The following is a 10,800-nucleotide window of genomic DNA, read 5'->3' as shown; positions in this document are numbered from 1 at the left end:
TAATTTTTTTAATTTCGTCAAATTATTCTTAAATGAAGTGTAGAACTATGTTATGTTATTATATATATTTTTGATATTGTTGTATTAACTTTTTAATAGATTTTTAAAATATTTATTTTATTAAATTGTGAATGTATGATTATGTGTGACATATTTATAAAATTTAATTTGATATTATTAGTTTATTTAATAAACGGTTTAACCGGTTGAATCAATAAAATCTTAAACCGTAAGTTTCATCGATTCGATCTCCGATCCGGTTGTTAAAACATTATTGCACAAAAAAAGGATGTTATTGAGAATAAAATGTTCTTGTATAAATAATATGCATCATGAAAATTAAAAAAAAATAAAAGTTATTATTCCCTCCGTTACATTTTAAATGTCACTTTTTTGAAAAAAAATTGTTCCTTTTTAATTATCACTTATAAATTTCAAGATAGTATTAAATGCACTTTTTAATTAACATTTGGTGCTTAAAGTTTATCTCAAAAATGATAAAGCAGAAACACCAATTTTTAATACAGATAAATAAATAAAATTATTATTTATTTTAAATTTTGTTTTTTCTTAATCAATATTGGTCAACAAAATAAAAAACTGTGCCTCCTGGATACAATCCTTTGTACTGCCAAACTTATTTTTTAATTAAATTCAATGTATTTGATCAGTTAGTGATTCTTGCCTTTATACCTAACAACTATTGTTACCATTCTATAAATAGTGTAACTATGACCCCTCTTCTCATACATTGGACTCTCAATTCTCAAATGGCTTCCATTTTCAACCTTCTCTTCCTCACTCTCTTCTTTGCCCTAGTTTTCAAAGGTATCAACATGTATTTCATAACTTGTAGCATGCATAGATTATATATACATCACAAATATATTTTTGTTGTTTTATTTTTATTCAATGTCTTTGCAGTTAAACATTAATTAAAGCTTTTTTCTAAGTTAGGTGTGGTTTTCTCACGATTTTAAACTCTTTAGTCGGCCAATTTTAAGTTACATTTAATTTTTTTTAACAACAGATTAGAAATCTTTCGTCTGTAATAACTAAGATTAATCTCTTTAATCAGAAATCTTGTGTTATCATTGAATTTATCAATTTTATCAAAATCGTCTTAAGTTTACGTATGTTCTGTATATTAATTACGATTTAACAGTGAAAAATCAAATATAGATCATATATCATCATAGCTTAACCGTGACAAATATTTTGTCATGGTTTAATTTATTTTAAATTATTTAGTCGGTCGATTTTAGGTCACATTTAATTTTTTAACTCTAAATCAGAAATTTTCTATGCACAATAATGAAGATTAATCTCCTCAATGAGAGATCTTGTGTTAATATTGCAGCTTATGGAGATTGTGCTTTGAGTCAAATTGGAGTTAGACAGTACAAAACATCAGACTATGCACATGGAATGCCAGTGTTGAAGGTGAATGTAACCAACAATTGTGAATGTACTCAATCACAAGTGAAGTTCAATTGCACTGATTTTCAAACATATTTATCAATTGATCCAGCAATTTTTAGTGATGATTGTCTTCTCATTCAAGGAGGACCATTTTATCCTTCTCAATCTGCCATTTTCTACTATGCTTGGGATCCTAAGTTTACATTTACACCAATTTCTTCCCAAACTTCATGTTCTTAGGAGTTAGGATTATTAGTGATTAATAATTTAAAAAAAAGTAGTTATGAATTAATGAAATGAAAAGCTTTACTATGATAATAATTAATTTTCATAATGTTTTCTTTTAGTTTTTCTTATTACTATTGGTCTCATTAATTTACTCATGTAAATATAACATTGTCTCGTTCGTAAAAAAAACTGTTTATTTAAAGATGCAATAGAAAAAACTGTTGAGAAAGTGTATAAAATTTATAAGCTAACGCAATTGATTAAAAGCGTTTTCATATCTATTATAATTTATATTTCTAAAACGCATTGAAATCACTCTCTTTCAATTTTTTGTTTTAATAAAATATATACAAAACGTTTTTTTTTCTTTAAAATAAACATTTTTTCAATAGCCTTTTTCTAAAAAGAATATTTAATTTATTTATTTTGAATGGCAAAGAATAGTCCATATATCCTAGTTTGAAATTATTTTTTTTAATAAGTAATGGATCCAATTAACATTAAATACGAATATAAGAGGTACTTAAAACCCTCATAGTTAGGACCACAATGTCTTATTTTGAAAATGACTTTTTCAAATGTCTTATTTTTGGAATAAAAAAATAATAATAAAGTGCAAACGTTTTAGCCTCTTTGCTCATACTTTTTCTTTTTTAAAGTGTTATTTAGATATATAGTCGACATTTTCAACTATATTTTTGTTAATTTTTTATGATGTTATGTTTTATGTTCTGGTTTTTTTTTATTCAATAAATTTTCTTTATTAAAAGACATAATAACCTTTCTTTAAAAATAAATATTTTTGTTTTTATTATATTAAATTAATTAATATACAAAAAATTTAATTTTATAGTTTAGTTATTTATTTATATGATGAATAATAAATTTTAAATTTAATTAGTCTCGACATGAGTGTATGTTTCACATAAATGAGACGTGATTACTTGTTTTTTTATGTATTCTGGTTAGGATGGTGGTGATGTTTTTATTGTTTGGCAGTAGTTGTGAGTTTGTTGGGATGTAATTGTTTTTTTTGTTACATTACTATTTAAAATATCTATTATTTCCGTTGGAAAAAAGATACCATTACATTAGATTAATTATTATAAGATACAGTGTGATTGTATGGATGATATTTTTTATCTATTTTTTTTCAAAATCGATATTCTTGTAATTTAGGAATATTAGTATTTATAATAAAGAAAAGTACAGTAGTTATGAGTTAATGAAATGAAAAGCTTTACTATGATAATAATTAATTTATTATTATTATTCGTCTCATTAATTTATTAATATAAATTTAACATTGGCTCGTTCTCAATGTTAAAACTGTTCATTGAGGCAATGGAAAAAACTATTGTGAAGGTGTATGAAATTTATAAGCTAACGCAATTAATTAAAAGCGTTTTCATATCTATTATAATTTCTTCTTCTAAAACGCTCTGAAATCACTCTCTTTTAAGTTATCTATTATCAATATATAAAACTTAAAGTAGCCTTATTATTATATTTTAAACCAACCAATTTCATATCCTAATTATTAATTTTCGTTATTTAAAATGTAATAATGGCCGTAATTAATACCAATGTAGTATCAATAGTTGGAGATTTCAAAAGTTGATACCACTGTAATATTGATTCATCGCTCTCTAATTCATCCTCACTCTGCCACTTTTGCCACCACCAATGTCGATTTCGACTTCAAGATATCATTCCATCATTTAAGCCACTATTTTTCTATGTTTTTCATGACAAAGCTATTGTTACCTGCTTAAACCTACTGCACTATGTCTATCACGGTTCCACTTCCGGTGATTTGACTTTGTTAGGTGATTTAATTTGATTGATGGTATTGTAGGTGTTGGTTCCTCTTACTACCCTAATTTTGAAGATAATGGTTTATGAATGTAAACTAACTATGTTGTTTTATTACATTTTTCCTGTGAATATTGGGTTTTAATTTATGTTTTTTTTTGGAATTGTATAGTTCGTGTTTCAATGCATTGAATCTAGAATGATTTTGGATTTGTTTTGATGTTTGCAGATTTTGTGGTGGAATTAAAATTGATATGTTAGGAAAAAATATAGTTGAGAATATTAAAATAGTATTTTGCAGTGTATTTCTGCCGTTGTAAATTATTCTAACCAACTTTTTCTTTTCTCTTCAATTCCCTTTTTCTTTTTTCGCTTCACGTATTTATTAAGGAGAGTTCTATGGCTCCTTTCTTAAACTATATGTTGTCATTATCTCATGTGTATGGGTAATTCTTATTGTAGTCTTTTTGAAGAAAGAAGCAATAACCCTTTAAATGATTTTCAAGTTGCTCTAAAGCAAATATGTTGACTATGAAGCTCTGACACGCCATTCACACAGTATGTCATCGTGTCGAACACCGACACGCGTATGTATCAGACACGTTTTTTGAAGTATCCAACGGAAAAAATTAATTGTTGTGGACACGGATACAACACATTATTTCAAATAAAGGACACGGTCCAATTCAGAAAATTCTAGAATTTTTTGTTTTAAAAAAAGTCCTACTCAAAATTTTTCAAAATTAAAAAAATAAATAGATTTTTTAGCTCTCATATTCCACTTCTTTACTAAAAAAATAACACAATTAAGATTCCTTATTTTTTTATATTTGACTGCTATTGTCTCCACAAAGTTCTTTTATCTTCTCTGAATATTTTCATATTTGAACACTATTGTTTTGGTTTTCACAAGGTATCTATGAATATCAATTATCATGTTTGAAATTTGTTTGAAAGTGTTAGAATTTTTTTTTGATTATTTTATCTTAAATAGACATAAATTTTACTTCTCATTTTAAACTCAATAATTTTTACCCATAAATTGCATTATTATATTAATATATAAAATATATATAGCCGTGTCCACACCTATGATTTTTACATTAGCGGGATCCTCGTGTCCGTGTCCGAGACCGAGCTTCATAGATGTTGAGCATATTTTGGCTATAATCTATGAAGCTCTGACACGTCATTCACATAGTGTGTCGCCGTGTCAGACACTGACACACGTACGACACGTATCAAACACGTTTTTGAAGTATCCAACAAAAAAAAATTAATTGATGCAGACACGGATACGATACCTTATTTCAAATAAAGGACATAGTCCAATTCAGAAAATTCCAGAATTTTTTGTTTAAAAAAATATCCTACTCAAATTTTTTCAAAATTTAAAAAATAAATAGGTTTTTTAGCTTTCATATTTCACTTCTTTGCTATAAAAACAACACAATTAGGATTCCGTATTTTTTTATATTTGACTGCTTTTGTCTCCACAAAATTCTTTTATCTTCTCCGATTATTTTCATCTTTGCACACCACTGCTTTGATTTTCACAAGGTATCTATGAATATCAATGATCATGTTTGGAATTTGTTTGAAAGTGTTGAAAGAATTTTTTATTGTTTTATCTTAAATAAACTTAAATTTTGCTTCTTATTTTAAACTCTACAAATTTTGCCCATAAATTATATTATATATATATATATATATATATATATATATATATATATATATATATATATATATATATATATATATATATATATATATATATATATATATATATATATATATATATATATATATATATATATATATATATATATATATATATATATATATATATATATATATATAGCCGTGCCCGTGTCCTATGATTTTTACATTAACGGGATCCTCGTGTCCATGTCGTGTCCCATGTCCGTATCCGAGTCCGGGCTTCATGGGCTACAATAAAATTTAGCATTTAAGTTGTCTGCCTCTCTCTAATTTTCCATCTTTCTTCCGTGTTTAAATTTTTTGTTTTTCTTATTCGATATGATACCATGCCTTGCAAAGGAAGACACAACTTAGCTCTTGCCAAAATTTGAGTCCTGATAGGTCTGCTCACTCTACTCAGCATGATCGTTTAGGTGTTACGATCCTTATTTTTAGTTTTAGTTTGCTTTATTTTAGTTTCGTATATGCACACCATTTATTCGTTAAAATGTTGTAGGAAATTCTCAGAAACATTATCATGACTTGTGAGGTTTAAATTTTTGTTCTTCATGTAAGGTAAGTTTGTGATTTATATTTCTGACGATTTTTTGCCGTCCCTTTTTCTTTCTTCGCAACTCATCATTGTGTCAAACTATGTCCCCTTGATATGGAGGTCAATATTCCTCCATTTCTAGCACTGAGAAGCTTTTGTTATAGACATTCATGACGGTTATGGCCTTGTAAACATCGGATAGATGGCTTTAAGCATTCTGGCGAGTATGTGCGCATGCCACAATGACATGGGAGCAAGGAATACGGAAGGCCTGGAACTTGCCACAGTCGCACCAACTTCTGTTTAGTTTGACAGCATAGAATAAATTTGGCCTCCCCTCATTATGGTTCATTGTTTCCTACACACTTAAATTTTTCCTATGACAGTCAAAGATTGTAACTGCGTGTGTGCTAGCTTTGATAGTTTCCTCTTTCATCACTTTCATACAACATTTACTGAGTAATTTGTTGGTGTAAGCCCTAGAGGCCAATACTTTTGGTACTTATATCGAATTATTTATTAAGAATAAAAGGATTTTTCATTATTATGTTTGTTTAATAAAGTCCCTAGAATAGCTAGTCCATTTAATGTATCAAGTGTGACTTAATCATGAGATTCCATTAAACATAAGGACATTATTCTTAAAGTCTCTGTAGTCGAGCTTTATTGTAAAGTGGGATAACTTTAAAGCATTAAGACTATTATGTATACAGACTAATGATCACATCTCATGGATCATGGATAAGGAGTTATCAAGTCTTAAACATAGGCACTACGCCAAAAACTGGAATAGACAGCGCACCTTAGAGGGCGCTTTATTACAAAACCGCACTCTAAAGTGAAGCGAAAAAATAAGGAGCGAACAACTGGAATAGACAGCGCACTTTAGAGGGCGCTTTTGTAATAAAGCGCCCTCTAAGGTGAAGCGAAAAAATAAGGAGGAGATAGAGGGACAACAATACAGGGCGCTTTTTAGAAAGCTCCCTCTAAGGTTACCCTTAGAGGGCGCTTTTAAAAAAGCGCTCTATAAGTCCATGTGCATTTCCAGTTTATAAAGCGCTTTTGGAAAGCCTTAGAGAGCGCTTTCATAAGCGCCCTCTTAGGCCCCCTTTAGAGGGCGCTTTTTTTCCACAAGCGCCCTCTAAGGTCCCCTTTAGTAAACATTAAAATTATAACATACTGCGCGTTTTGTTATTTCACTCTCTGTTATTTTCGTTCTTTTTCACGTTAGGGTTCTCACTGCTACGATTTTCGCTACTTCTAAGGCGTTCTCCTTCCACCTCTGTTAGATCTACGATGTTTCCTCCTTCTATTAATTCGTTGTTAGCTGTTCGATTTTGACACCATAGGTATTTTTCTAATCTTCATATTACTTGGTTTCTCTTCTGACGTTCGCTATTGTTCATTTTTGGTTTCATTTTTCTTGGTTCATACATTTATTGAGTATTCTCAACAATAATTATTGTGTTGCAATGCTAGCAATGGAGACTAGGCATTATGGGTTAAATTTCACCAACTGTTCCATTTGTTTCTCGATGTAGAAAAAGGAGGCAGCAATATCTAAAACACCTTCTACCAATCAAAGGTACACTATGCAGCTTATGAGTGTATTTATTCTAGCATACATAGCGTAGCTAGTAACTTAAGAAGTTTAGGTATGGATGTTATTTGATAGAGTAAATTAGAGTCGACTATTCTTCTGTTAGCTTTCAGTTAGACCATTATACAATTCTACATATATATTTTCTAGTCAATGTTTATCTTTTGTAAAAACTATATGATGATATATAACTATGCTACAAATTAGTGCATACCACTAATGCTTAATGCATGGTTCATACATTCTCATGCTATTGAAGTCAGAGATATCTGAAAATGTTGAGAAACTAACTCAATAAACCAAAATTGTTTTGGTTTTGGGTTGTTGTTGGAGACATGAATGCCCTGCACAGAGACTAACTCAATAAAGCGAAATTGTTTTGTCTCATCCCATTTTTGGTTTCTCTTCTGAAATTGTTTTTTGTTTATTCTAATTAGTAATGGATAATACATGGATGTCTTCCAATCTATTGTCGAGAGAGTACGAGAATGGGGTATCAGAATTCGTTAAGTTTGCCGTTGCGCACGCCGAAGACCCTAGTAGAATGATATGTCCTTGCTTGGGTTGTTGTTATGGGAAACGGGTTGTCGCAGTTCAGTTGACATCACATCTAATGAGGCATGGAATTGATCGAAGTTATACATGTTGGAATTTGCATGGTGAGAAAAGTAACGAGAATGTTGAACCGGGGGATAGTACGACCTATGCCTCAAACTATAGTGGCGCAGATACATACGATTGTGATCGAGTTGAAGAGATTGCAGAAGCACTTGAAGGAGATCTTAAGGATTGTCCCGAAATGTTTGAGAGGTTGGTAAGTGATGCAGAGAAACCTTTGTATGATGGTTGCACTAAATTCACAAGATTGTCTGCGGTATTAAAGTTGTACAACTTAAAGGCGGGCAATGGATGGTCGGATAAAAGTTTCACAGAGTTATTAGCCCTTTTGAAAGATATGCTTCCTGAGGATAATGTTCTTCCCAATCAAACATATGAGACCAAAAAGATGTTGTGCTCTATTGGCATGAGCTATGATAAGATACATGCATGTCCAAACGATTGCGTTTTGTTTCGAAATGAGTATGCATCGTTAAATGAGTGTCCTAAATGCGGTGTCTCGCGATATAAGAACAAGTTGTCTCCAGCAAAAGTCTTGTGGTATTTTCCTGTTATTCCGAGATTTAGACGCATGTTTCATAGTGAAACCGATTCAAGACACTTGACCTGGCATGCAGATGAAAGAATTATAGATGGAAAGTATCGATATCCGGCAGATTCACCACAGTGGTTGAAAATTGATAATGATTATCCTGAATTTGGAGAAGAATCAAGAAACCTTCGCTTGGCATTATCTACTGATGGAATGAACCCACACGGTATCCAGAGTATCTCACACAGTACATGGCCTGTGATTATTATGATTTATAACCTACCTCCATGGCTATGTATGAAGCGTAAGTACATGATGTTGTCTATGTTGATTTCTGGACCTAAACAACCAGGGAATGACATAAACGTGTACTTGAAGCCCTTAATCGAAGATTTAAAGATTTTGTGGGAGACCGGTGTGGAGGTTTATGATGGATATAGGAAAGAAAGTTTCAACTTGAGGGCGATGTTGTTTGGCACAATTAATGATTTTCCAGCATACGGAAATCTATCAGGGTATAGCATAAAAGGTCAATGTGTGTGTCCTATTTGTGAAGATAAAACAGATTGGAAGCGCTTGGAGTTTGGTCAGAAGAATATCTTTCTCGGTCATCGGAGATTCTTAAATTCAAATCATCACTACCGTGGATGGAGAAAGGCGTTCAATGGAGAGACAGAACAAGGCAGAGCTCCACCTATATTGACGGGTGATCAAATTTTTGAAAAGGTGAAAGATTTGGATACTCAGTTTGGCAAGCCTTTTGCCCACACACTTGTCAAAAGTGGGTGGAAGAAGAGGTCAGTTTTTTTTGAATTGTCGTATTGGAAGTCCTTGTATGTGAGACATTTTCTTGATGTTATGCATATTGAAAAAAATGTATTTGAAAGTGTTATTGGCACGTTACTCAATATACAAGGAAAGTCTAAGGATGGCCTTAAGGCAAGAAAGGACTTGATAGCGATGGGAATAAGAACTGAATTAGGACCCTTGAAGAAAGGAAAACGAACATATCTACCGCCTGCTGCTTATACTCTATCTAGAAAGGAGAAAAAAACATTGTGTAAGTTTCTAAGTGAAGTTAAAGTTCCAGAAGGGTACTCTTCAGATATTAGAAGACTTGTGTCTATGAAAGACCTCAAGTTAAAGAGTTTAAAGACCCATGATTGCCATGTTATAATGGAACATTTTCTCCCAATAGGTATACGTTCTATTCTTCCAGAAAAAGTAAGAAGCTCTATAACTAAGTTGTGTTCTTTCTTCAAGTCAATTTGCAGTAAGGTGATCGATCCTGCGATCTTACCAATGTTGCAAAAAGAAATCGTTATTACTTTGTGTGAGCTTGAAATGTTTTTTCCTCCATCATTTTTTGACATAATGGTACATCTAGTTGTTCATCTTGTGAAAGAGACACAATTGTGTGGACCAGCTTATATGAGATGGATGTACCCTGTTGAACGTTATATGAAAATATTAAAAGGGTACGTGAAGAACCGAAGTCGACCAGAAGGTTGTATGGTTGAAAGATACATTGTTGAAGAAGCGATTAAGTTTTGTACTGAATATTTGTCTAATGTTCAGTCAATCGGACTCCCCAAGTCTCAGCTTGTCGAAAAGAAAGAAGGAAAAAATCTAATTGGAAATAAAATCGTGGCAGTATCAAGGGTCGAACGGGATCAAGTGCATTTGTATGTTCTGCACAATGAGAATGAGGTTGAGCCGTATGTTGAAATTCACAAGGATGTTCTCTGAGGTTTAAATCCCAATAGAAATGAAAATTGGATAGTACGAGAGCACAATCGATGTTTTATACCTTGGTTTAAGGATCATATTTATTCAAAGTATTATTCAGATCCCGCTTCAATAACAGAAAGGTTGAGATGCTTAGCATATGGTCCAAGTTTCCATGTTTTTTCTTATAGCGCATACGCGATTAATGGATACACATTTTATACCAAAGAACAAGATGATAAAAGTACTATGCAGAATAGTGGTGTCACCGTGGTAGCTGAAGCAATGCACATATCAAGTGTGAAGGACTTAAACCCCAAATTTGCAAATCTGTCGTATTTTGGTGTTATCGAGCGCATTTGGGTGTTTGATTATGAGAAGTTTCAGATTCCTATATTTGGTTGCAAGTGGGTTGAAAATAATAACGGCATTCGAATGGATAAGTCAGGATTTTTGCAAGTGGATCTTAATAGGGTGGGATACAAAGATGAGTCTTTTATTCTAGCCTCTCAAGCTAGACAAGTGTTCTATGTCAATGATCCGAAAAGTACGAAATGGTCTATAGTTCTTTTTTCCAACAAAGTAATTGATGAAAACACTGGA

General features: G+C 31.4%; 1 protein-coding gene across 1 annotated transcript; it reads left to right on the top strand.

Annotated features, from left to right (window-relative positions):
• Positions 1–669: 669 nt before the first annotated feature.
• LOC127128714 (uncharacterized) lies at positions 670–1,768 on the top strand. The gene is made up of 2 exons (XM_051058091.1): positions 670–828; positions 1,361–1,768. The coding sequence occupies exons 1-2, from the start codon at positions 732–734 to the stop codon at positions 1,660–1,662; spliced, it is 399 nt and encodes a 132-aa protein (XP_050914048.1). The 5' UTR covers positions 670–731; the 3' UTR covers positions 1,663–1,768.
• Positions 1,769–10,800: the final 9,032 nt, after the last annotated feature.

The sequence above is a fragment of the Lathyrus oleraceus genome, chromosome 3 (assembly GCF_024323335.1).
Source record: "Lathyrus oleraceus cultivar Zhongwan6 chromosome 3, CAAS_Psat_ZW6_1.0, whole genome shotgun sequence".
Taxonomy (NCBI): domain Eukaryota; kingdom Viridiplantae; phylum Streptophyta; class Magnoliopsida; order Fabales; family Fabaceae; genus Lathyrus; species Lathyrus oleraceus.
Note: the sequence above shows the minus strand (reverse complement) of the source record. Positions and strands in the feature narration are given on the sequence as shown.

Coding starts and splice junctions, on each gene's coding strand:
- LOC127128714 (XM_051058091.1), top strand. CDS start 732: ATGACCCCTCTTCTCATACATTGGACTCTCAATTCTCAAATGGCTTCC. Junction 829..1,360: donor CTTTGCCCTAGTTTTCAAAG/GTATCAACATGT, acceptor TTAATATTGCAG/CTTATGGAGATTGTGCTTTG.